This window comes from Fukomys damarensis, unplaced genomic scaffold (genome assembly GCF_012274545.1).
Source record: "Fukomys damarensis isolate Sample0158 unplaced genomic scaffold, DMR_v1.0_HiC HiC_scaffold_10, whole genome shotgun sequence".
In the NCBI taxonomy this organism is placed as follows: Eukaryota; Metazoa; Chordata; class Mammalia; order Rodentia; family Bathyergidae; genus Fukomys; species Fukomys damarensis.
Window position 1 is genome coordinate 23,858,268 of NW_022900922.1, and position 27,671 is coordinate 23,885,938.

The window sequence follows — 27,671 nt, forward strand, 5'->3', positions numbered from 1 at the left end:
TATGTTATATTCTTTATGGGGCTTTGCTTTTTACCTGTAAACTGTGGACTATATCCCCTTCTAACCTAAACTAAGATGAATCAGACCCCTCCAATCCTATGTGGCCAACGAGAAATCTCATTTCACAGAGGTGAAAAAAACTGAGAATAGGTAAATCACAGGGAAAGAAAGGTGACCAGCAGCCAGGAGCTGGCACAGGGTAGAGGTGAGGGACTGCATATGGGTACGGAAACCAGGAAGATGTTCTGGTACCGGACAGTTGTGGAAGTTGCACAGCATTGCAAGTGTACTTGATGCCACTGACCATCACAAAAAACTAACTCTGAAATTACATTTAAAATTAATATATTTACAGAGAACTGGGAATTAAAGGTACGAGTGAATACAACAGGAAGTGCAACAGCCAGGGTGCAGAAGAGTGGGTATGTGTCAGGAGCTGGCCACAGGGGGCAGTCAGGAGGTGACACCCGCTGTGAAATGAGGGACCCCCGGTGTGGAACTGGTGGAGCAGTGGCTCCTGCAGCTGGTTCTCATTTCAGTGCTGCAGCTGGTGAGGGAGCTGAAGGTAGAGGTGGCACTGGCTCTGCAGGTGGTACTCGAGTTTGGGCCGCAGCTGGCCCTGCAGTGAGAAGAGGAGAAAACACCGACTGTCCATGTTCCTCCCACGAGGCAGCTCTGCCTGCCAGCCCATCCCAGGGAGTGCTCCCAGGTGCATCCACCCACTGACTACTGAGTCTAGGGCTGTTCCCGGGCCAGCGGAGCAGGTGGGAGCCCTTTCTGCGTGCCCAGCCCCGTCCTATCCCATGTACCCACGGGCACGTAGCCCGGTCCTATCACCCTTACTCTCTTCCTCAGCGGGCTTGGGGATGCCGCAGTGGAGTCAGTGGGCTGGGAGGTCCATCCTGGACGTGCATCTCTAGCCAGGAGTCGAGGAGGAAGGACACGGCCCTGGGAAAAGACAAATGGGTATCTTTTGATGCATGGTGTGAGCACCTCTCCCTTCTTCAGGGAAGCGGGGCACCCGTTGCCGTGCCTGTGCCTCCCGTTGCCATGTGGCCTCTGTTCAGAAAAGGGGAGGCATCTGTGGTGGCATTGGCTTTGTGGGAACAGGGCACATGCTGCAAGCAGGTCTGAGGAGTGAGAGCTAAGGGAGAGGGGTCCTCCCCAGCTCTCCCTCATTTTTAGGCGCTTTTCTCTGCCCAGTTCTCTGTCCTCTGGGTTCCTTTCCTCCATACTTGCTCGTGTCTCAGGAGGCCAGGAGACTGTCCCGTTCACCACTCTGTGAACATGATCTGCTTGCTCTTCTGTCTAAGGTGACTGTTTAGCCCCCTAGTGGCATAGAAGCCCCCTTGGTCGCTGGGTCATGGTCAGTGCCTAGATAAGGGTTTGCACATAGTGGGGCTTCATGCATATGCTGGGAAGAAAGACACACAGCAGCTTCCTCTAAGGTATCAGAGTGGGCCTGGTCCCTCTGCCATCCCCTAGGGTCTCCTGCGCTGTATAAACCCTGTGGAGTGAGTCTCTGATCTCCTTTACAACGAAGAGGATAGCTTTGCTCAAGTGCAGCATTCAGTGAGGAGAAGACAAAGCTTCCCTTTAGGGAAGGAAATTCATCAGTGAGAATAAGCACAGCCATTGCAGCAGGTCTTCAACAGGACCAAGGTCAGGGCCAGTGCTTGCCTTGGAGACCCCACTTTCTCCTACAGTGACCCTGTGGGCTTAGCCTATGAGCACTGCACTGTTCAGAGACACACACAGAGGCAGAGGGAGGCACAGGGACATCCCCAGGACTCAGAGCTGCAGAGGGCGACACTTACCTTCCCATCATTCTGGCCTGTTGGGCATAGGTGCAGGCTCTGGTGGATCGCAGGAAGGAGGAACCGAGGAAGGGTTGGCTGCCTGGGAAAGCTGGCGCCAGCTGCTCGGAGAGGGAGTGTGATGTGACCACCTGCACTGGCCAGACTTGGGTGAGGCTCCCAGCTGAGTGATTTTCAAGCTGTGGTGCAAGAGTGGAGTCAGTGGCCAAACCATGAGCCAACAGGAGGGTTGCAGGGTGAAGCTCCCCCAAACTGGATATTAGTTAGTGATTTTTGCCTCAACACAGACAGGAGAGCCTCAGCACAAATGTAGTTTTCCCAGTAAAAGGTTCAATTTCAGAAGGGACTTGGGAGACATATTAGCATGTCTGGGCCACTTTCGTAGCCACAGAGAGGCGGTAACTGCCTGCCTAAAGGGCATCAATCCATGTTAGCCAAGACAGAGTCCCTTTGTAGAGGTGAGAACCCAGAAGCTTGTCTCGTGTGGGTGGGTGGGTCCTTAAGTGAAACACCCAGGATGTTCCCTGGGGTGCCATTGAAATGGCCCCAGGAAGGAATCAAGTCTAGGTCCCCTAGCACGAAGACCTGGATGGTCACGGTCACCACCTCTCCTCTGCAATGTGGTTCAAGTCAGAGACTCAGCTCCTGACCTGTTGGACCCACGGTATTGGTCTTTGACACAGCAAGTGACAGAGAAATGGACAGAATAGGAAGAAGTCCTGATGTGTTTGGTGAACACAGCTCTGGAAATCTCATGATGAATAAGCATTGGAGAAGGAGTGGAAGGACAGTCAGGCCAGTGGCACAAGGACACCGAGGTGCAGGAGTTAAAAGGATGTGAAGTGGCAGAACACAAATCATCCCAAGAAGTACAGTGGCAGAGTATCAAAGTCCCTTCTCCCATGATCTCAAAAACATATGGACAGTGACCTTGCCCCAGGAGGGGCTGGGGAGAGAAGAATTTCACATGGGAGGACATGAAGCCCATATTTCTGTGGGGTTGCTGTCTACCCATGCCTGGAATGAGGTGTTGGGCCTGCTGTGCAGTCCCAGGGTGTTTGTGGTTCTTCTCCAAAGCCCCAGTGGGAGTCTCCTCTATTCCCACCCTGACCCATGGTGAGCTGGCACTTGTTGAATTGTACAGCCCGAAAGTCTTGTGCAAGAAACTGGCGTGAAAGCCTACAGTGATACGTAGAAATGTGTAGACAGTGTCCATTTGCCAGCAACAGGCATCAACACCTGCCAGCCCGTCACTGGGGATGCTTATGACCCTGGAGACCTTTTCTGTCCCACATCACACGTGTACCTGTGTTACAGGATTCTACTCCGGCAGAAGAAATGACTCTGGGCGCTGGGGAGAAACACTGTACCCTGGAGCTGCTGACCTGCCAGCCCTCTCCTGGGTGACAATGTAACAGAGCAGCAAGCGCACAACATCCCAGCAGCTACTCCTGCCAGGAAGACTAACCCGTATGACCACAGTCCTCCCACACCCAGAAAGAAGTGCTAGACTTGAGCAGGAAACTCACAGTGGTGCTGAAGCCAGGCTGGACATGAGTAGGGCTTCCTGGTGTTTCTTGGTGGCTGGCGGACAGTCCTCGAAAGACTTCGCCTGGGTTCCTTACTGTCTCTGCGCATGGCATTGCCAGCTCAGAGATCTCTTATGGTCTTCTTTAGGCTTTCGATGGCCTAGAGATGAACTCTGGGAAAAACCCCTCAGGAATGACCTCTTTTGGGACCCTACGTGTTTGTTGGGGCTCCATGGCCAAGCCGCGGAAGATCTCCTCTGGAAGAACTTCCATGGGCTTCCAGGTCTTTGTGGGTTTGTGATGCCCAGGCCCGGGAAAAGGTCCTCTGAGAACACCTCTCCTGGGCTCCTGGGTCTTTGTGGGTATCCCATGCCCAGGGCCAGGAAAATGTCCCCTGGGAACACCTCTCCTGGGCTCCTGTCCCTGGGACCTGGGAAGATCTCTCCTGGGCTCCTGGGTCTTTGTGGGTATCTCATGCCCAGGCCCGGGAAAATGTCCTCTGAGAACACTTCTCCTGGGCTCCTGGGTCTTTGTGGGTATCCCATGCCCGGAAAATGTCCTCTGAGAACACCTCTCCTAGGCTGCTGGGTGTTTGTGGGTTTCCCATGCCCAGGCCCGGGAAAGTGTCCCCTGGGAAGATCTCTCCTGGGCTCCTGGGTCTTTGTGGGTATCTCATGCCCAGGCCCGGGAAAATGTCCTCTGAGAACACTTCTCCTGGGCTCCTGGGTCTTTGTGGGTATCCCATGCCCAGGGCCGGGAAAATGTCCTCTGGGAACACCTCACATGGGCCCCTGGGTCTTTGTGGGTACCTCATGCCCAGGCCCGGGAAAATGTCCTCTGAGAACACCTCTCCTGGGCTCCTGGGTCTTTGTGGGTATCCGATGCCCAGGCCCGAGAAAATGTCCTCTGGGAACACCTCTCCTGGGCTCCTGGGTCTGTCTGGGTATCCCATACCCAGGCCCGGGAAAATGTCCCCTGAGAACACCTGTCCTGGGCCCCTGGGTCTTTCGTATCCGATGCCCAGGCCCGAGAAAATGTCCTCTGGGAACACCTCTCCTGGGCTCCTGGGTCTTTCTGGGTATCCCATACCCAGGCCCCGGAAAATGTCCCCTGAGAACACCTGTCCTGGGCTCCTGGGTCTTTCTGGGTATCCCATGCCCAGGTCCGGGAAAATGTCCTCTGGGAACACCTCTCCTGGGCTCCTGGGTCTTTCTGGATATCCCATGCCTAGGCGGGGAAAATGTCCTCTGAGAACACCTCTCCTGGGCTCCTGGGTCTTTGTGGGTATCCCATGCCCAGGGCCAGGAAAATGTCCCCTGGGAACACCTCTTCTGGGCTCCTGGGTCTTTCTGGGTATGCCATGCCCAGGCCCGAGAAAATGTTCTCTGGGAAGACCTCTCCTGGGCTCCTGGGTGTTGTGGTTATCTCATGCCCAGGCCCGGGAAAATGTCCTCTGAGAACTCCTCTCCTGGGCTGCTGGGTCATTCTGGGTATCCCATGCCCAGGGCCAGGAAAATGTCCCCTGGGAATACCTCTCCTGGGCTCCTGGGTATTTGTGGGTATCTCATGCCCAGGCCCAGGAAAATGTCCACTGGGAACACCTCTCCTGGGCTCCTGGGTCTTTGTGGGTATCCCATGCCCAGCCCCGGGAAAGTGTCCCCTGGGAAGACCTCTCCTGGGCTCCTGGGTCTTTCTGGGTATCTCATGCCTAGGCCCGGGAAAATGTCCCCTGGGAACACCTGTCCTGGGCTCCTGGGTCTTTGTGGGTATCCCATGCCCAGCCCCGGGAAAGTGTCCCCTGGGAAGACCTCACCTGGGCCCCTGGGTCTTTCTGGTACCTCATGACCAGGCACAGGAAAATGTCCCCTGGGAACACCTCTCCTGGGCTCCTGGGTCTTTGTGGGTATCCCATGCCCAGGGCCAGGAAAATGTCCCCTGGGAACACCTCTCCTGGGCTCCTGGGTCTTTGTGGGTATCCCATGCCCAGGCCCGAGAAAATGTCCTCTGGGAACACCTCTCCTGGGCTCCTGGGTCTTTCTGGGTATACCATGCCCAGGCCCGGGAAAATGTCCTCTGGGAACACCTCTCCTGGGCTCCTGGGTCTTTGTGGGTATCCCATGCCCAGGCCTGGGAAAATGTCCCCTGGGAACACCTCTCCTAGGCTGCTGGGTCTTTGTGGGTTTCCCATGCCCAGGCCGGGAAACTGTCCCCTGGGAACACCTCTCCTGGGCTCCTGGGTCTTTGTGGGTATCCCATGCCCAGGGCCAGGAAAATGTCCCCTGGGAATACCTCTCCTGGGCTCCTGGGTCTTTGTGGGTATCTCATGCCCAGGCCCAGGAAAATGTCCCCTGGGAACACCTCTCCTGGGCTCCTGGGTCTTTGTGGGTATCCCATGCCCAGGGCCAGGAAAATGTCCCCTGGGAACACCTCTCCTGGGCTCCTGGGTCTTTCTGGGTATACCATGCCCAGGCCCGGGAAAATGTCCTCTGGGAACACCTCTCCTGGGCTCTGGGTCTTTGTGGGTATCTCATAGCCAGGCCTGGGAAAATGTCCCCTGGGAACACCTCTCCTGGGCTCCTGGGTCTTTGTGGGTTTCCCATGCCCAGGCCCGGGAAAGTGTCCCCTGGGAAGACCTCTCCTGGGCTCCTGGGTCTTTGTGGGTTTCCCATGCCCAGGCCCGGGAAAGTGTCCCCTGGGAAGACCTCTCCTGGGCTCCTGGGTCTTTGTGGGTTTCCCATGCCCAGGCCCGGGAAAGTGTCCCCTGGGAAGACCTCTCCTGGGCTCCTGGGTCTTTGTGGGTTTCCCATGCCCAGGCCCGGGAAAGTGTCCCCTGGGAAGACCTCTCCTGGGCTCCTGGGTCTTTGTGGGTTTCCCATGCCCAGGCCCGGGAAAGTGTCCCCTGGGAAGACCTCTCCTGGGCTCCTGGGTCTTTGTGGGTTTCCCATGCCCAGGCCCGGGAAAGTGTCCCCTGGGAAGACCTCTCCTGGGCTCCTGGGTCTTTGTGGGTTTCCCATGCCCAGGCCCGGGAAAATGTCCCCTGGGAACACCTCTCCTGGGCTCCTGGGTCTTTGTGGGTTTCCCATGCCCAGCCCCGGGAAAGTGTCCCCTGGGAAGACCTCTCCTGGGCTCCTGGGTCTTTCTGGGTATCTCATGCCCAGGCCCGGGAAAATGTCCTCGGAGAACACCTCTCCTGGGCTCCTGGGTCTTTGTGCGTATCCCATGCTCAAGCCCGAGAAAATGTCCTCTGGGAAGACCTCTCCTGGGCTCCTGGGTCTTGTGGTTATCTCATGCCCAGGCCCGGGAAAATGTCCTCGGAGAACACCTCTCCTGGGCTCCTGGGTCTTTCTGGGTATCTCATGCCCAGGCCCGGGAAAATGTCCTCGGAGAACACCTCTCCTGGGCTCCTGGGTCTTTGTGGGTATCCCATGCCCAGGACCAGGAAAATGTCCTGTGGGAACACCTCACCAGGGCTCCTGGGTCTTTCTGGGTATCTCATGCCCAGGCCCGGGAAAATGTCCTCGGAGAACACCTCTCCTGGGCTCCTGGGTCTTTGTGGGTATCCCATGCCCAGGACCAGGAAAATGTCCTGTGGGAACACCTCACCAGGGCTCCTGGGTCTTTCTGGGTATCTCATGCCCAGGCCCGGGAAAATGTCCTCGGAGAACACCTCTCCTGGGCTCCTGGGTCTTTGTGGGTATCCCATGCCCAGGCCCGGGAAAGTGTCCCCTGGGAAGACCTCTCCTGGGCTCCTGGGTCTTTGTGGGTATCCCATGCACAGGACCAGGAAAATGTCCTGTGGGAACACCTCACCAGGGCTCCTGGGTCTTTCTGGGTACCTCATGCCCAGGCCCGGGAAAATGTCCTCTGGGAACACTTCACCTGTGCCCTTGGGTCTTTCTGGGTACCTCATGCCCAGGCCCAGGAAAATGTCCCCTGGGAACACCTCTCCTGGGCTCCTGGGTCTTTGTGGGTATCCCATGCCCAGGACCAGGAAAATGTCCTGTGGGAACACCTCACCTGGGCCCCTGGGTCTTTCTGGGTACCTCATGCCCAGGCCCAGGAAAATGTCCCCTGGGAACACCTCTCCTGGGCTCCTGGGTCTTTGTGGGTATCCCATGCCCAGGCCCAGGAAAATGTCCCCTGGGAACACCTCTCCTGGGCTCCTGGGTCTTTGTGGGTATCCCATGCCCAGAGCCAGGAAAATGTCCCCTGGGAACACCTCTCCTGGGCTCCTGGGTCTTTCTGGGTATACCATGCCCAGGCCCGGGAAAATGTCCTCTGGGAACACCTCTCCTGGGCTCCTGGGTCTTTGTGGGTATCCCATGCCCAGGACCAGGAAAATGTCCTGTGGGAACACCTCACCTGGGCCCCTGGGTCTTTCTGGGTACCTCATGACCAGGCACAGGAAAATGTCCCCTGGGAACACCTCTCCTGGGCTCCTGGGTCTTTGTGGGTATCCCATGCCCAGAGCCAGGAAAATGTCCCCTGGGAACACCTCTCCTGGGCTCCTGGGTCTTTCTGGGTATACCATGCCCAGGCCCGGGAAAATGTCCTCTGGGAACACCTCTCCTGGGCTCCTGGGTCTTTGAGGGTATCTCATAGCCAGACCTGGGAAAATGTCCCCTGGGAACACCTCTCCTGGCCTCTGGGTCTCTGTGGGTATCTCATGCCCAGGCCCAGGAAAATGTCCTCTGAGAACACCTCTCCTAGGCTGCTGGGTCTTTGTGGGTTTCCCATGCCCAGCCCGGGAAAGTGTTCCCTGGGAAGATCTCTCCTGGGCTCCTGGGTCTTTGTGGGTATCCCATGCCCAGGGCCGGGAAAATGTCCTCTGGGAACACCTCTCCTGGGCTCCTGGGTCTGTGTGGGCTTCCCATGCCCAGGCCCGGGAAAATGTCCTCGGAGAACACCTCTCCTGGGCTCCTGGGTCTGTGTGGGCTTCCCATGCCCAGGCCCGGGAAAATGTCCTCGGAGAACACCTCTCCTGGGCTCCTGGGTCTGTGTGGGCTTCCCATGCCCAGGCCCGGGAAAATGTCCTCGGAGAACACCTCTCCTGGGCTCCTGGGTCTGTGTGGGCTTCCCATGCCCAGGCCCGGGAAAATGTCCTCGGAGAACACCTCTCCTGGGCTCCTGGGTCTGTGTGGGCTTCCCATGCCCAGGCCCGGGAAAATGTCCTCGGAGAACACCTCTCCTGGGCTCCTGGGTCTTTGTGGGTATCCCATGCCCAGGGCCGGGAAAATGTCCTCTGGGAACACCTCTCCTGGGCTCCTGGGTCTTTGTGGGTAGCTCATGCCCAGGCCCAGGAAAATGTCCTCTGAGAACACCTCTCCTAGGCTGCTTGGTCTTTGTGGGTATCTCATGCCCAAGCCCAGAAAAATGTCCCCTGGGAACACCTCTCCTGGGCTCCTGGGTCTTTGTGGGCTTCCCATGCCCAGGCCCGGGAAAGTGTCCCCTGGGAAGACCTCTCCTGGGCTCCTGGGTCTTTGTGGGTATCCCATGCCCAGGACCAGGAAAATGTCCTGTGGGAACACCTCACCTGGTCCCCTGGGTCTTTCTGGGTACCTCATGCCCAGGCCCGGGAAAATGTCCTCTGGGAACACTTCACCTGTGCCCTTGGGTCTTTCTGGGTACCTCATGCCCAGGCCCGGGAAAATGTCCTCTGGGAACACCTCTCCTGGGCTCCTGGGTCTTTGTGGGTATCCCATGCCCAGGACCAGGAAAATGTCCTGTGGGAACACCTCACCTGGTCCCCTGGGTCTTTCTGGGTACCTCATGCCCAGGCCCGGGAAAATGTCCTCTGGGAACACCTCTCCTGGGCTCCTGGGTCTTTGTGGGTATCTCATCGCCAGGCCTGGGAAAATGTCCCCTGGGAACACCTCTCCTGGCCTCTGGGTCTTTGTGGGTATCTCATGCCCAGGCCCGGGAAAATGTCCTCTGAGAACACTTCTCCTAGGCTGCTGGGTCTTTGTGGGTTTCCCATGCCCAGGCCCGGGAAAGTGTCCCCTGGGAAGATCTCTCCTGGGCTCCTGGGTCTTTGTGGGTATCCCATGCCCAGGGCTAGGAAAATGTCCCCTGGGAACACCTCTCCTGGGCTCCTGGGTCTTTCTGGGTATGCCATGCCCAGGCCCGAGAAAATGTTCTCTGGGAAGACCTCTCCTGGGCTCCTGGGTCTTGTGGTTATCTCATGCCCAGGCCCAGGAAAATGTCCTCTGAGAACACCTCTCCTGGGCTCCTGGGTCTTTGTGGGTATCCCATGCCCAGGCCCGGGAAAATGTCCTCTGAGAACACTTCTCCTAGGCTGCTGGGTCTTTGTGGGTAGCTCATGCCCAGGCCCAGGAAAATGTCCTCTGAGAACACTTCTCCTAGGCTGCTGGGTCTTTGTGGGTAGCTCATGCCCAGGCCCAGGAAAATGTCCTCTGAGAACACTTCTCCTAGGCTGCTGGGTCTTTGTGGGTAGCTCATGCCCAGGCCCAGGAAAATGTCCTCTGAGAACACTTCTCCTAGGCTGCTGGGTCTTTGTGGGTAGCTCATGCCCAGGCCCAGGAAAATGTCCTCTGAGAACACTTCTCCTAGGCTCCTGGGTCTTTGTGGGTAGCTCATGCCCAGGCCCAGGAAAATGTCCTCTGAGAACACCTCTCCTAGGCTGCTTGGTCTTTGTGCGTATCCCATTCCCAGGCCCGAGAAAATGTCCCCTGGGAACACCTCTCCTGGGCTCCTGGGTCTTTGTGGGTTTCCCATGCCCAGGCCCGGGAAAGTGTCCCCTGGGAAGACCTCTCATGGGCTCCTGGGTCTTTGTGGGTATCCCATGCCCAGGCCCGGGAAAATGTCCCCTGAGAACACCTGTCCTGGGTTCCTGGGTCTTTCTGGGTATCCCATGCCCACGCCTGGGAAAATGTCCTCTGGGAACACCTCTCCTGGGCTCCTGGGTCTTTGTGGGTTTCCCATGCCCAGGCCCGGGAAAGTGTCCTCTGGGAACACTTCACCTGTGCCCTTGGGTCTTTCTGGGTACCTCATGCCCAGGCCCAGGAAAATGTCCCCTGGGAACACCTCTCCTGGGCTCCTGGGTCTTTGTGGGGTCCTAGTCTCTTGGCTAGGGCAGATCTCCCATGGGAAGACCTCCTCTGAGCTCCTACATCTTTGTACGCCCCCCGTGGCGGTGCCAGGACAGTTCTCCTGTGGGAAGATCTCCCGTTCTCTGGGAAGGCCCCTAGGTGTTTGTGGATCTGATATGACCAGGTCGAGAAAGACCTCCCCCGCTGTCCTCAGTGACTCTGGGGTACTGTTGCCTGGTCCGTCAGTTTCACCCCTCGGGCCTCTTGCAGTTTCTGGGCTTCTGGTTGTCACGCGTGAGGAGACCTGCCCAGAGCTAGGTGGTATCTCTGAGCACTGGGTGCCTGGGCTTGGAGAGACCTGCCTTGGTCTCCTTGGTGTCTTTGTGTCCTGACGAATTGGGCCTAAGGAGACTTTTCTTGGGTTCCCCAGTGTTTCTCTGTGACTCGCGTTCAGGCCTGAGGGGACCTGTCCTGGGATCTTTGCTGGATTTTGGTACCTGGTGGCAGATCCCTGGCAGATCTTCCCTAGGTCCCTTGGGGCCTTTTGGTGCTTAGAAGCTGGGTCTAAGGAGACCTCTTGGCCCTTCAGTGTCTCAGGGTACTTTATGCCAGGGCCTGGGGAGACATTTCCTGGGCTTTCTGGGACCTTCCTGATTAGGGCAGGTGAGCCCACGCTCCTTGGTGGCTCATGGCTCATGGTGGTCACCCCTGGGGAGATCTGGCCTGGGTTTTCCGTGATGATTGAGCGGATCCTGCGGTGTGGCCTGAGATGACTGGGTGGAGTTAACCATTTTCTCAGTCTTTGAAAGAAAGTGTCTCTGCCTGAAGTCTTCTGGCTCTTGCCTCCAGAAGTTGAGAAGCAGTTCAGCATACTTGCTGTTCACCGCCTCTGGACAAGTGAGCTCAGGACGTAACAGTCACTCTATTGTGACTCGTGTTCACGAGGGTTCCATGTCCTGTTTGGACAGGTTGCCAAGGAAACAAGGTCATGTCTTGTGCCTACAACCAGAGCACTTCCTCTGAGGAGAAGACCCGATGGCCCAGCTTCATGTTCATAGTGAAATAAATCAGTGGCCCTTCCCTTAGTACTATTACTGTTTTTAATCTAGGCATCTGTCTAACTAGGATGTACATTTGCAGTACTGAGCATTGATTGAGCCCACTGTGCTCGTGCTGAACTCTATTACATCCCCAGTCTATCTTTTTTCCAGAAACTCATTAAGGGTCTCACTAAATCATTTAATGGAGCCTGTTACAGGTTTGGTCACACACGCCTGGGATCTCAACACTGGGGAGGCTGAGGCAGGAAGTTCACCATGAGTTTGAGGTGAGAGATGAAAGAAGACAAACCTTAATTGATCATGATGGACTCCATCTTTGGATTTTCCTGCCTCAGACCCCCAGAATGCTGGAATTACTGCCTGATTCAGTGTGCTACTGGGAAACAGCAAAAGAAAAACTAAACAAGTTTCTCTGATTTGAGGCCCTGGTGCCATTTTCACTTCTAAGGCAGCATATATACAGAGAGACTTTGTATGTAGCAGGCCCAGTACTAAAGGGTCTTTTCTGTGTGTTCTCTCAATGTGAGGTGCTGGCATTCACATATAGAAAGCCGGGGAATGTCAGGATGCTTCTGTTATCTGGCTTGATCATATCATTGTCATTGAATTGGGGAGTGTGGAGATCCTCCAAAAATTTGCACAACGATTTTACTTCAGGGATAGAAATGTTGATTTCAGGACATAACATCTTAGATTGTGGTGGGTGGTCCATCGTAGGTTGTTGAAGCATAGAAATGATTAATTATTCCTACTTAGCTATTGAAGTCCATGGGAAAGTGTAGTATTCAGTACTGTGATATCAAGTGAGGTGGGATGGGCTGCAGACTGTAGGGCAGTAGTCTTTGTAGGTCATGGAAGGCGTCACCCCAGTAGTGATGATGGACCCATACACACCTACATCACTTTGATACTTTCCTTGTGGCCACTTCAATGGCCTGCTATCCTCTCATCCCAAGCAGCCCATGTGCCTCCTATCCCAGGTTGACTGCTTGCAGCATTTAGTGTTGTCTTGGTTTTACTTGGTTTTATTTTTCGGTACAGTTTATTCAGTCAGTATAACCATGTTTGTGTTCGTGCGTGCTGTTCCTTGTCAGAGGCTCATCCATCGCATGCCATCATGCGCATGAACCACAGATGGTTCACGTGCCCATGTGCTGAGGGCTATATGTGTGCTTTCCAGTTTTGACTGTGAAACACAAAGCTGCTATGACCATTCCTGTACTGATGTTTGCATGGAGAGCGCCTCTTGTTTCCCCGGGGAAAATACCTCAGTGTGAAATTGCTGGGTCACAGGGCTGGTACATGCTGAACTTCAAAACTGTTAAATTGCCTTTTGAAGTGGTTGTTTCAAGCAGAGTTTGAGAGTTCTCATTTTTCCATTGAAGCCTGTCAGTCTTTACAGGTGATGTCCCCCTGACCTACGTGCTGCTGAGCTGGCCCCGTCTTCCCTGAGCCCCTCCTGTGAGCACATGAAGCTCTTGGGGGACATCCCAGATCTGAACCATAACAGCTTGACCACGGGCCCCAAGACTCATGTGCATGTCTTTACACAAAATGTATTTATTCCATGTCTAGGTGCTGGCAGTCTTACCAGCATTGCTGAAAAGTTCAAGTCCAAAGTATCCTCTGAGCCTTAAGGAAAACTTGTATCCCTGAGCCCTTGTAGAAAGGAGAGAAAAGAAGGTAAACACTTCCAATACACACTGGCAAATGTAAACACTGCCATCCCCAAAGAGGGCAATGGAAGTGGGGGGTTAGAAGACACAGGGACCAAAGCATAACCAAATTCCAGCAAGGCAAATGTGAAGTACTGTAGGCTCATGTCCAGCACTGGAGGTAGTGATGTGAATGCCACATGACTTGGGTGGCCCTGTTCCCCGGGCATTGCGGGTGGTTGCTATGATGTCCCTCTCAGATGGCTAGGTCACTGCTTGCCATTTTGCTCAGCCAGTGTTTTCTATTCTCGGCATCTCTAACTTCCTAGGGAGTCCACTGCTGCACGGATTCAGGCTCACAGCTTCATGCACTGCACTCCCATGCCTGCCAGCCTGAACCACATAGCCCCTGTCTCAAGCCACCCCCAAAGAGGAATATTACATTCCAATAATATACTATGTAAGTATTATAGCCCAAGAATTCAATCTATGCAAACTTTTTAATTAAAAATGTTTAATAATGCCCTTTAAGATTATGTGGATTGATAATATTCTTTCATGTATATTCATGAATCAGATTCTGAATTCACATTCCTGGCCTTCTGCTACACGCTGGTGCTCCTGCCTACTTCCGTTCTCATCTTCTTTGCCATCCGGCACATCACAGTATCTGATGAGCTGAAGACTGATTCCAAGAATCCTACAGACCAGTGTAATACCCGGAATCCTCGGGTCCTCCCCGAGTGCCTCATCCATGCTTTCTTCTGTCATTTTTCTTCGTGCTGTAGAGTAGCTCACACTGGGTCTCAATATGCCCCTCTTGGCATACCATGTCCAGTAGTACATGAGTAGACTGGTGATAGCAGACCAGGACTCTACGACCTCACAACCAGCATGAACACAGACTTCCTAGCATATTGTCAGGAAGGATGGTGCCAACTAGCCTTTTACCTCTTCCCATTTTTTTTACTACCTGTATGGCATGATCTATGTTTGGCTGAGCTCTTAGAACAGCATACAGAATTATCTGGTTAATCACGTACAGAAGCCACCACAGAAAAGGACTCCATCCAGCAAGGTCCTGTTCCTAGGAGCATTGTATGGGATCTGATCAATTCTTTTAAAAATGACTCTTATTTTTCTACATTTTTTGCTTCTGGAAAGATAGTTTTCCTATGTTACACTTGGATAAAGAATGTAAGTGGAATTATGTATAAATTAATATAAAATGGCTATCTCTAGTGTTGACAGGTGGAACTTGCACTCCTGAAGGAACAACCACAATCCTTCCCATAAGCCACTATTTACCGACTGTCCTTAGTCCATGGGAAGCTTTTATGGGAAGCTGTACGGTTCATTTTGATTTACTGAAATACCATCTTACCAGTAATTAGATGTAGATAACCAAGTACTTCTGATGAAGTGAAAATGTGTATCTGATTTCTAGGAAACAATAGATTTCCTCATTTATCATACAGACAGATGATTTTATCACTATACACTTACAAAAATGAGTAAGATTTCCTCCTTTGACTTGAATATTATCCCTGCATAATGCATGATTGAGATTTCCCATTTCCATCAGAGTAATGTACTTGCTTTAATTCTGTTTTTTTTTTTTTCCTTGAGATCAAAATCCAGACCTTGCATTTCCTAGGCAGGCATGGTACCACTCAGTTACATCCCAGCCTACTTGCTTTAATTTTTTTTTTTTGGTGCCAGGGATTGAACTCGGGTCCCTGCGCTTGCAAGTCAGGCCACTGAAATGCTGAGCTAAATTCCCTCCCCTCACTTGCTTTAATTCTTAAGCACAAGTGAACATGATATAAAAGTATATGCTGATTTGTGAAGAATGCATTTAAAGTTACTTTAAATGTTTTTATTTGTAAGAATGTAGTTATATATGCTTACCATTATAATCTGGTGGTAAAAAGATTAAGGATTTGCAAGTAGATTTTCAAAACTGAAGAGAGAAACTCTATAACCACCTTGCTGTACCTTTAGTGCAATACAATAAAAGCTTAAAATTAAAAAAAAGAATGTAAATGTTGGATATGGTATGGCAAAGTCCACGAGAGGAAGTGAAAATGAGGCTTGGAAACTTACTATATACCCAGGTTGCAGACAAGAGGTCAGGACATGCCACACGGGGCCACAGGGTAAGCACCAGGTTTTGATCAGGTGACAGAAGGCAAGATGGTAGGTGTCATGGAGGGGAGTCTAGCCTGAGCCTTGAAGGGTCTGAGAGAAATTTGGGCACCGAAGAGTGAATAGTTCAGGATTGCCTAGTTTGAGTAGTTTTGGAAGGCTTTGGGCAATAGGTTGGGCTTTATTTTCCTGGTACTTGGCTGTGGGATAATTTAGGACAAATGACACAGCTGGCCATGTGTACCTGTAGGATATGCATCTGCAGATCCAACCAACCACAGATCAAAAATATTCAGAAAACAATCTGTACTGAACATATATATACTTGTCATTTTTCCCTAAAGAATACAGTGTAACCACTGTTTACATATTATTCACATTGTATAATACAATGTAAAAGTATACTAGGAGATATATATGTACAGGACATAGGCAAACATTATGGCATTTTACATAAGGGTTTGAGCATTTGAGGATTTTGGTACCCTTGGAGGGGAGTCTTAGAACCAGGCCTTCTTAGGTAAAACTATTAGTTTGTATGTACAGTATTAGGTTAGGTAGAAGGCAGCCCTGTAGACCAGAGATTAGCTGGTTTGCATATGAATGCTTCAAGATCTTTGCTGTCCTGGAGGCTAACCTGGATGGGCAGTCTCTATTTGGCCAGAAAGCTTTTAACCTTCTACAAGGTAACCAGTTTTTCCCACACCTTTACCGTTATGAAATTACTTGACCTATGACTTAGATGAAAAATGACATCTGTACAACAGATCAAATGCTTACGATGTATCAGGAACTGTTTATATTCTGGCAATAAAGCAGAAATGAGTATAGTCTGTATGATGAAAAGTTCCTTTTTTTTTTTTTAAATTGCAGTGCTGGGGATTGAAAGCAGCGATTGCCTCACACAGGCTTGACAAGTGCACTACCTCCCCAGCCCCTACAGACTTCAGGTGGACTTAAAAGAACCGAGTAGATAAAAACACATTGAGGAGAATGTCAGAAAGATGGTACTTGCTAGCAACTCAAATAGTACAAAAGTATAAATACAACACTACAAAAGCATAAGGAATTATTTTTGTGTTTTTGGAAAAGGGAGACAACTTGACAAAATGTTATTTGAAATAACAAATGGCTATGAGCTATGAACACCTTGGGAAAAAAAAGGTAGGATAGCAATATTTCCTCTGCCAATCTTTAAAAACAGCTATAAAAACACAGCAATTAAGTCAGTATAATATTGGTACAACACCAAGAATCAAACTCTAATTACTGCAAGTATGTATGCTGTACCTATGAGCAGTGATATTACTTAATACACACATACCTGTTACTGTTGCTTCGTAGTATAGCTCTCAGAATTTATAGACTATATTAAAAAATAAAACTTTTTTGCTGGGCGTGGTGGGTGGCACACACCTGCAATCCTAGCACTCAGGAGGCTGAGGCAGGAGGATTGCTGTGAGTTCAAGACCAGCCTAGGCTACGTAGTTGAGTTCCACGTCAGTCTGAACTACATAGTGAGACCGTTTCAAAAAAACAAAAAAATAATAAAACTTTTATGGAAACAAAGTCTTTGTAAATAGGGAAAGGTGAAGGAGGAGGAAGAGGAGAAATCTAATTTGAAATAGAAACGATACTAGAAATGAGCTTTACTGATTTTTCAGTCTGATGTTCTTTTCTACTGTATTGCAAAGCCAGTTTTTCAAAAGGGTAAAGCATTTTTCTTAAAGTGCATTGTATAAGTGCTCTTATTAACAGCAGATACTGTCTGGTACATGGATGGAGGCCTAAGAATCTTTCTGCATAAAAACACATGAGGTAATCTTAAAATTTGGAACTTCATTTCAGCAAAGCTGTATCATTTACACTGTCACTTATGGTATACATTTATTTTGACATTTTAAAGCACAAATAACACTTCATATCGATATTTAAATGTTTGCACTCCTGTGTGTGGTATCTAGGTGATAATAACACATGTAAAAAATCACATAAACAAAAACAGATGTGGGTTTTGTGCAGGCATAGGGCTTATACAGTGAGGACAGTCTTCAAGAAAAATAGAAGAGGACTATAAAAGTGAAATTAGATAGTAACCTTAGTTTTTATTTAGAATGACAAAATAAACCAAAAAATGCATTTTTGCAGAATGACAAATTGCACTAACATCGTATAATCGAGAACGCTAACACACTCTTCTAATAAATTACTGCCTGCTACATACACGGATTAAGTTTTGCCTGCACTATTTTGATGTAGATTCTAATCTATCTTTTTCTGTGATTTCAAGTTTTGTATGTCACCTGCCAGACCAGAGAAACAGTCCATTCTTTTCTATAGCGTGGCCGCGTCCTGGCTCAGCGGGGCCATCGCCGTCCTGGAGCACCCCATGTCCGCGGGGACCCGGCCCTGCAGCACCAGGGTGAAGGTGTTCAGCGCGAGCATGCAGCTCCTCAGCCAGGTGGACACCTTCGGGCTGAGCCTCTTCTTTCCCTCCCAGATAACTGCTTCCGCTGTGGCCTTTGATCAGCAGGGGAATGTGATCGTGGCCGATACCTCGGGACCAGCCATCCTATGCCTAGGAAAACCCGAGGAGTTCCCAGTGCTGAAGCCCATGGTCACCCAAGGGCTTGCCCACCCTGTGGCACTGGCCTTCACCAAGGAGAATTCATTGCTCGTGCTGGATGCTGCGTCCCATTCTGTAAAAGTCTACAAGGTTGACCGGGGGTGACGGAGTGGTGTGGACCCAGGGCTGGAGTCAGAAGTCCTGGTGCTGTCGCTAGTGAATTGTCACTCAATTCCTCCATTCAGGCAGAGATAATGGTAACCGCCTGGCAGCATTACAGAGGTTGGGCCAATTCAAGAGTAACCACCATTCATTGAAAGTATTTTGCCCATGCTAAGACATTTGCAGGTGTTAGCTCATTTAATTCTTTTATTTATTTATTTATTTTATCAGGGATCCAACTCAGGACCCTGGACTTGCAAGGCAGGCATGGTGCCACTGATCTACGTCCCCAGCCCCTAATTTAATTCTTAATAACAAGTGAAGTAATTATTTATTATCTATCCTACTACTTTAGAGTTGAAAAACTGAAATCCAAAGAGCTTAAGTGACCTCTCTATGGTCACCTTTGCTCGCTGTAAGAGTCACAGTGTGGACACAGTAACTCCAGCTCCTTGCTGTTGAATGAGATATCAAATTGGGGGGGAAATGCATGAAGATACGTTGTTGCTGTGTGCACTCCCTTTGCAAGTAGCTAGTTATAAATACACAAAGAACAGGGGTCTTTATAGAGTGCATGGGGAGAAGGAGTTTGTAGTGGGTGTCATTTGAGTTCAGTTCATGACTCCTTTGATGATAGACTGGACGAAGTTACTACTGACCCTGAGTTAATAAGAAAATAATGAATAAGAAAATAGTGGATAAGAAAATAATGGAACTGCTGATTAAAAGGGTGTTCAAATCCTTTTAGTTCAGTGTGTGGGTCTCCTCTTCTACAGATGCTCAGGAAAGACCCACTTGGGTTGGTTGAGTAAGTCCGGCAGCACACTACAAACTAGTGTCGAGTCCGTTGATACTCCTGTTACATCTCTATGTTAACAAGGGCATAAGTCGCCACAGTAGTAGATTCCTAGCAGAAATGACTTTGCTTGTCATTCTGTAATTTAAGATGGGGGTTTTCTCCGTGCAATTTAAATTTGTCCCATGATGTAAACACTGAGCCCAATAAACAGTTCTCTCCATCCTTTCAGGTCCCTGGGACTCTCACAAACTTCTTAAAGGATGGCCTTATCCAGGTGTGCCTCTTTAATGTTGCAATTGAGTAAATGAATGGGTGGAACTCTCTGGGTTGTGGTCGGTGCTTTAGAAGTTGTGTTTCTTAGTGTAGACAGCTTAGAGTTTAGGGCTGTTGGAATAGTACCAAACAGGCATCTCACATGTATTAGTAAAAACATTTTCTCAGGAAGAAAGTAGAGCTTTTGAAAGGTGAGCGTTTGCTTTAGGTAATAATTGATGATTTAGCAACAAAAAGTATTCTTTTATATAGTTTTAATAGATATGATATACACACTACAGATAGCCCCAGAACTATGAGAAAGGTAAGTTCTCAAAGATTGTAAATTGTGCTTGAGAGCCAAAGACAGACCCTGGCTCCCGTTCCGGCCACAAAAGCCCATTTTGAGTTCAGCACTCCTGTAATTTATCATTAAATAGTGAGATCTTGGGTACCATGACCCACCATTAGTAAATGCACTCCAAATAAGGATTCCAGGAGGAAACCCCCTCTCCTCTACCCTATATCCCACCCCAAGTCACCTCTGGTGACTGCAGAGGTATCCTGGGTGTTCAACCACAAAAGTCCTGCATGGGGATGAGTTCATCTACAAGTAGGGCAAGTATGAATTGACTGTAAAATTTTTCCTGACATTTTCATCTTGGTTGAGCTGATCCTAAAGATTTTTTCTAGAGTATAAGTGACACTTTTTTTTCCTATAAAACTGTATGCATATCCTTTTCAGACAGCCCTCACAAAAATAAAGGTTGGAATGGCTGGCTCATAGGGAGGTCCAAAAGTGGGGAATTCCTGGAAGGATTGGGCGTATGTCTCTGAGATGATACAGGAGGTTTTTTGTTTTGTTGAGACAGGGTCTCGCTATGCAGTTGAGACTGACCTGGAACTCACTGTGTAGCCCAAGCTGGTCTTGAATTCACAGTGATCCTCCTGCCTCAGCCTCCAAAGTGCTGGGATTACAGGCATGTGCCACCACGCCTGGCTGGTTATAGGAGATGACAAATGACCTCATTACCTACTCCCTATCCTTGGTGGATTATCCAGTGTGGGAGTTACATAGAGCAGGACGTGTGACATGAAATGTCCAAGCATATTTTCCTAGGAATGGTGTCATATAGCAGCAGAGTCTCACTAGGGGAGTCACAAGCTTCTTTTCTTGATCTCCAACAACTCACAAGCTGAGGGAATAGTTTCGGTGGCCTGTGAGGCCAAAACAAAATCTGTCTTCTGGATATCATCAAAGCAAGCTGGTTAAAGGGCTTGATGCATATCCCACTGAGCCTCAGGTCATTGAAGACACTGGAGGGTTCTGAGATGGGCAGGGAAAAATGATCCCAGTGGAGAGGAAAAGGTGGTAAGGTGATGGAGGAGGGATGGAATAACTCTCAGAATTGGAGACCAAAGAATGTGACCAGGAGTAAAGGGAGAAGGAAAACTCTTCCAGAAGGTTCCCCTGCATCACTGGGGAGTCCATGGAAACAAGCACAGATATTTGGTTCCTGTCTCAGCATCTCTGCTGCCACTCTCCATCTGTTCTAGTTCAGCCTGATCCTTGGATCAAATTCTGATTTTGATCTTGTTCTGGCCTCTGGCCTTACTGCCTAAACTTGACTTTCTCCATTTTTTCTTGGAATTTTCTGAAGGCATTGGTTCAGATTCATAAATCTCCCCTCTAGAGTCTACCTCTGGATCCCAAACCATCACTGTTCTCTAGTGCCTCATCTGGATGTCACATCAGCGAGAGATATTTTCACATCACTGGGACAAAATCTGACATTCACATCTTAAAGGAGGTTTGTTTTGGCTCACGATTTCAACAATATGGTTTAAGGGCCTAGTGGAGAAAGCAGCTCACCTCATGGTAGCCAAGAGGCAGAAACAGAAGAGAAGAGCCAGGGATAAGAATATATCCTTCCAGTTTACACCCCAAGTGACCCACCTGCTTCAAGACCCACCTCCCAACAGCACACTGCAGTAGGAACTCATCAGTATCCGTACAATCCAGTCACCCTCCAGCAGGCCCCACCTCTGAACGTACGAGACTGTAAGCATCATTTTAGATCTAAACTACGACACAAACTTTGCCCTCTGGGGTACGGACCTCACTGAAAATGAGTTTTGCACCTTTTGAAGAAGAAGCACTATTTTATACACCTCAGAAAAGTGGGGAGGAGCAACTGATGATAGGAAATTTAATAATTCTTGGCACAGAAGAAATCTATCCTAGTGATTCGTGTTCCACTAATAGCGATAGGCTGGGTTAATCAGATGAGCTGGTTTCTTTTTTGTAAGACTGTGCAGAAAATGATAGGAAGACTGACAAACCACATCTGCTATTCCAGACCACCATAGTGTCTGCTGTGCCTGCAGACCCTGTCAGTGAGCCACCCCTTAGCTGCCATACCTTCTGCAGCAGGATGGCTGCCACCTGCAGCTGGTTTCATGGAGGTACATCCTGGACCTCGAGTAGGCAGCCCATCCCTGATGCACCACCAAATACTTCAATTCCACAGATTGGCCTGGGAGAAACAGGTTTTGTGAAAAATGTCCTTGAAATTTTGAATTATGATGGCAGCAAGGGGCCCGCTGAGAACATGCTCAGTTAGAGCCCCCGAGTGCAAGCCCAGTCACACACAGAAAGAAGCTATGAGGCAGAGACAAGACTTGGAGAAATGCAGGGGGAGCAGATGCATCCAGGGAAGCGGTGGCTTAGAGATATGGGTCCCAGAGCTGTTGTGGCTCCAGCAAAGCCCAGTGGCCCTGTGGTTTTGGTTCTGGAGTCCCAAGAGCTCTTTCTTAGACTGTAGGTATCCTCACATACATGCTGCTCACTTTGCAGTGGGGTTGCATCGTGCTAAACCCGCTATAAGTTGAGAGACCATATAGGCCAGATGGATCTGACACACCTGACCTACGGAGCATCCTGACTTAGCACACTGCATAGGGTCAGTTGTTCCTTCATTACTGTGCCCAGTGTCTTGAGAGAGCATCATTCTCCATATCTCTCACCTAGGAAAAGCTCAAAATTCAAAGCTCAAGGGAAGCTTTCCTCCAAATGCTTATCACTTTCACACCATTGTGAAGTGGAAAAGTTGTAAGCTGAACCATCATGAGTCAGAGGCCGTCTACTAAAAGCTGTCCTGCTTCAGCTACACTACAAATTTCTGGAGGGGTGCGGGGTTTGCTGCAGAAAGTACCTCACCGAAGTTACACAATTTTGCTGATTTGTTTGGAGAAAATGGGATTTAAAAATATAATACATAGATGTAGTCTCTATAGTCATTGAAGAGTGGCTCATATTTTACAAAATAATAAGAAAGATGATTATACCACAAAGTAATAATTTTATTGCCATGAGTGAAAAACTAATTCTGTGGGGAGTAAGACTCTTTCATGAACACATCGACCCCTGACACTGGTGAGTGGTTGTGTACTGTGGGCCTGAATATGCAAGTTATAAATAAAACCAACAAACTGTTAAGCAAAACACATTTGATCCTCCTACCTTGATCAAGGTAAATATAAATGTTTAAAATGCACTTTTCTTATGATCTGGAAGGCTGAGTTGCACTTTAGAATGCTTAGGTGGGGTTTTTGCTCAGTTTTGGAATGCCACATTTGCAGAAAATAGTGACAAGCTGGTGTATGTTTAAAGGGTATGAAGAAGAATCTGAAAAATGTATTTTTTGTCAGCCACAATCCAACCAGAATGTAAATGCCACAAAAAGATATTTGTGTCACTCCAAGCCATATCTTTAGTGCCTAGAACAATTCCTGGAACACTGTAGGCCCTGATATATTATTGAACTAATACACTTTTTCCAAGGAATATTTCCTTCTGCTGATAAAGGGAAGTGGTGTGGATAGCTAAGTAGCTTGGGGAAGCTAGTCTAGAATTAAAATGATTTGTGGGGAGTTTGCTAAATGACTCAGAGAGATATAAAGGCATTATGGTGACTCTGTGGTCGCCTGGGTTACGATTATGTGAAGGACTTCTTGTTCTCAGTCACTACATTTTCTATTTTTGCCCAAGCACATAGGATGTTGGAGTATTGGGGCTGCCTCCGTCTTCATGAGTCGCAAGCATGGTTAAACCATTAAGAGCAGAAATAACACTGCTACATAAGTTCTCCAGTCTCAGGCCATGATTTTGCTTCCACTTGCAGGGAACAGGATGAGCTCAAGGTGTTGCTGGGCCACCTTCTGGTGCTAGATTGGGGTATTGAAGTTATTTGGGGGTTAATTTTGGTCAATAACAAGCTTATGCCCATAAAGAGGCTTCTGCCTTTCCCAGGAACAACCCATACGGGAAGCCTGATCATAGAGGTTTGTTGACTGACAAACTGGAAATATAATAAATGCTGTGTCCCTTACGGTAGTTGAAGAATAGCTCATGTTTTACGAGATGATGATGATGATATAACGGGGCTAATTTCCTCATAGGATTCTGATTTAAAAAATTGGTTTGCTTAATAAAAGTAGTGACAGTGGAAATCCAAACTCACTTGTAATATGATCGGGTGAAACTGCTTCAAGCTATGGAGTTTTAGGAATGCAAAGAAACAAATTTTCTATTAAAATGTTCTCCGATTACAACTGAGGCCCACAGAAGTAAAAAGACCCACTTGACATCACACACTTAAGGGCAGAACAAACCAGGACTAGGAAATGGACCTTTCCGTATTCCTCTTCTCTGGTCTAGTGAGAAAGGACCTGAAAGTCAAAGACCAAGAAGATATACACACTTAGACACACACGCACTAGCACTAGCAGTTGACCTTTTACTTCAGTTTTTACAAGTTTTACAGATAAGGGCCAGAGATCTAGCTCAGTGGTTCCACTACCTGCCTCACAAGCACAAGGACCAGAGTCCGATCCCCGGTACCACCCCCAAAAAAGTTAAAATGTTTACAAATAAACCTTTTTTTCCCAATGTTTCTTAGGTCAACTCTGTTTCATGGCCTCTGCTGGAATGTCTCCTTTTGCAAATAACACTCGGCTTTGCACACATGCTGTCCCGGAGAACACAGCGACGTCCCCAAATTTACCAACCGACCCTAGCCAGGGGGCCGTTCTCTCCTGCCATTGCATAAGTAAGCCCTAATGGGTTCAGAGCCACATTATAAGTGCCAGGCAACTCCATTCAGTTTCATGGTTGTCGCATGTGTGCCAGCAGTGCCCATCCTTTCCTACAGAGAAGCCTTTGGATACAGGGAGCACAAAGGACTTGAACACAGCTGACATTTTCAGGATACTTACTTCAAACAGCTGTTTATTTGACCTTTGTAGCATCTCTTGAATTAGACATGGTTTTATTAAGATGATTTTCCAGGTTAAGGAGCTAATAAAGGGAATGACTTGCCCCAGATGATACAACTGATTCCTGGTATTTTAGAGTTCAGGAGAGTGGTTGAGTCTATGGGCAGCCAGAGTTGGACATCACTCTGGAGAACTAACAGATATCCTAGACATCCCTCTGTGATAAACTTACTGTTCAAACTGGTTTCTGACAACTGTAGGGTGGGGAAAGGCTGCCACCTTTCTCAGAGCTAAGTTCAGCTTGTGTACACCAGACCTGTCCATTTCTGAGTGTGACATGATTTACACAATGGTCCCTTCTGTGAGGTGGGATGGGATCAGACTTGTTTAAGGCAGGAGTTACGACTTGATTGTAGGGCAAGTTGGAGTGACAGGTAAAGTTCTGCTATTTCCCTGAACCAAATGTCTTTGTTTATTTGTTTTCTTAAAGGAAATGAGCTTGTGTTATTTTAAAGAATCAAGGGAATATATGTAATTCTAGAGTTCTCTAGCTCACAGTGCTTTGTAGGTAGTTCTGTCATATGACTTCAGACTGTTGTGTGGGGCTTAACTCATAAGTTGGGGAGGGAATTTGAGAGCCAAATGCCAAATTATAGAAGCCTGGAGAGTAAGAGTCCCTTCTTTCAGGGCTAGAGATTTAGCTCAGTGGTTCTGCTGCATGCCTCAAAAGCACAAGGTCCCAGAGGTCAATCCCTGGTATAAAAAAACAACAACAAAAAAAAACAGTCCCTTCTTTCCGGACACCATGGCCTTGTTCTCTTTTCTTTCTCCCTGTGCTAGGTATCTGCTCCTTGATAATTCTTTGTAGTTATTTTCCCCTCTCAATTGTAGAAGTAACACATGTTCATTGCAGAATTAGAAAAATATAGATAGGCATAAAGATAATCAATTTTAATTAATGAAAACTATTGTTCACATTTTTGCACAGAGATGACTTTCATCACTATGAAATTACTATTCTTGAAAACCACTTAGTATGTCCAAATTTTGTAAAACAGTAAATGTATCAGATAAACTGCAGATTCTTCTGCCAAAAAGTAAATTTTAGTGGTATTTAACAGAAGTTCAATTTTGGAGATTCTAAAATATGAGGAATGTTCCATGGTTGGGAGAGGAAGAGTAAGGGAGTCTAACTTCCATCTGCCTTCCATGTGCCCCCTGCAGTACAGCAGGACCACATATGACCATTTCTGGCTGTGGACAGAACAGATGAGGCAGACGAAAGAAGGTAATTGATGATACAGATAAATTTTGAGATTAGGCAGAGGCCTCAAGTTTCATAATGAAAATACTGTAATCTGCAGAGAAAATACTCTACTTAGATTTTTGAGTAAAATTTAAATGAATAACCTCCTCGTCTGTTCAACCATATACAATTTGCATTATTATCAGGAAATTTCAATGTGGCTTATATATTCAGGATATTTTATCACTAATCATCAGGGCAGTTTTTCCTAGCTGCTAGACAAAGGGAGCAGAGCTCCTGAAGTATATAATCAAACATTAGAGGGAGAGCTGTGAACTGCAACGGACCAGTGTGTGACAGGTGTGTAGGATCACAGGAAGCCCCTACTCTGGTTTCTTCTTATCTGCCATCTACCCAACCTGTTTTTTGATGAGCACAGTGTTCCAAAATAGTCTGCACTTTAATGACCTTTCTTCCCAGATAAACAAATCTGTGCGGTCTATTTGCATTTTCAAACCACTGATCTGTATTCCCAGCCTGACTGTGAAATTGATGAGACAGGAAGCCAATTCCATTACATGTTGGAGTTAATTTCTACAAGAATATACCATTCTTCCCTAGTGAATACTAAAATCTAAATCTTAAAGTTATTGCTTCCCCTCTTCTGATAAATCAGTAAGAAATACTTTATATGTGTTTAACTTTGCTAGAAGTACATCTGTACAAGGAAAGATATCCAAATGCATTTCTTTATCCTCTATGATGTTTATCTGCTTTCTCTGTTTTTTGTGCTGGCCTTATAAAATAATGAATTGAAAAATTTCCCCTCCTTTAATTTCTGAAAAAAATTCTATAACATCAATATTAATTTTTCTTCAGTATTTGATAGAATTCACCAGTGAAATCTTCTGGCCAGTTTTCTTGGTGCAAAGAATTTCATTATGAATTGAATGTCTTTATTTGGGACAATTCAAATTTTTTGTTTCATGTTGTATCAATTTTGTAACGAAGTATTTTTCAAGGAATTTTCCCAATTAATCTGTCACTGAATTTGTTGACAACAAACTTGTTCAGTATGTGCCCTTTTTATCCTTTAAATGTCTGTAGGATCTGTGGTGGTAACTCTTCTCTCATTCCTGATATTGGTAACATGTATATTCTCTCATTTTTCTTGTTCTGTCTAGCTAGGGGTTCTTTGATTTTGTTGATTTCAAAGAATTGACTTTTGGCTTTGTTAACCACTTAGCAGTTTACTCTGAGCATCACTTGGACAGGTGTCATTTCAACCAGTTAATTTGTTTGTTTTTTGGTTTGAGACAGGGTATGAGACTGTGTAGTTCAGACTGGCCTTGAACTCCTGGCAATCCTCCTGCCTCAGCCTCCCAAGTGCTGGGATTACAGGGGTGTGCCACCATGCCCAGACAACCAGTTCATTCTTGTATTTAATACATTTAATAAAATTGACATTTTTATATTTCCTGTTTGTTGTAGTCAGGGTTTTGTAAGGCAATGGTTTTAATACAGGACATATAACTTATTCGATTATTTTATAAAAGTCATCCAAAAAGTCAAATGCACAGGAGTACAAGAGATTAGCCACACACTAGAGATCCAAAGAATCCAGCCAAGGGCCTGGATCCCACAACAGTGTTCCACGCAAGTCCAGCTAAAGGCCGAGAGTCCAAGTGTCCTCCATGAGTCCAGCCAGTGGTATAGAGCCCAAGGCAGTATCTCATGCTTGTCCGTATTGAGGATCTGCACCTGGAAGGCCCAAAGGTTTTCTGGTGGAAGCCAGAAAACCTACACCAGTGGGGTGAAGGAATTGTGCCATCCAGCTGAGGGATCTGCATTGGAGCCCGGAAATGACACTCAGTGGTGAAGATCAAAGTTCCCCTGATGAGAACAGTAGCCATTCCCAGTGACAGTGGAGGCCCCAGCCTCCTTCTCCAAGAACAGCCAAGTTCACATCAGGAAAACCGATCAAAGCAAGCTTCTAGAAAGTGAACAGCCCATGATCTTCCCCTCCAGTTCTCTTTTTATGCTGTTGGCAACAGTCCTCAGGTGGATCTTGCACTCCCAGACCATGCTGATTTTAGTTCAGCTGGGCATT

At 48.2% G+C, this 27,671-nt stretch overlaps 1 protein-coding gene and 1 pseudogene across 4 annotated transcripts; one reads left to right on the forward strand and one right to left on the reverse strand.

Annotated features, from left to right (window-relative positions):
• Positions 1-24: 24 nt before the first annotated feature.
• On the reverse strand, positions 25-8,196 carry LOC117285468 (calcium-binding protein P-like). 4 transcript variants are annotated; one of them, XM_033761901.1, is made up of 5 exons: positions 6,256-8,196; positions 3,347-3,750; positions 1,818-1,996; positions 844-948; positions 25-619 (listed from the first exon to the last, which is right to left on the reverse strand). In XM_033761901.1, exon 1 carries the CDS (start codon positions 7,944-7,946, stop codon positions 6,627-6,629), a length of 1,320 nt encoding a protein of 439 aa, XP_033617792.1. In that variant the 5' UTR covers positions 7,947-8,196; the 3' UTR covers positions 25-619; positions 844-948; positions 1,818-1,996; positions 3,347-3,750; positions 6,256-6,626. The 4 variants fall into 4 exon arrangements, 1 of the variants encoding a protein (XP_033617792.1); XR_004516525.1 differs by having other exon boundaries at positions 32-619; positions 7,842-8,196; XR_004516524.1 differs by lacking the exon at positions 6,256-8,196 and adding an exon at positions 5,017-5,523 and having other exon boundaries at positions 32-619.
• A 5,014-nt stretch (positions 8,197-13,210) lies between these two features.
• On the forward strand, positions 13,211-14,795 carry LOC104861463 (annotated as a pseudogene).
• Positions 14,796-27,671: the final 12,876 nt, after the last annotated feature.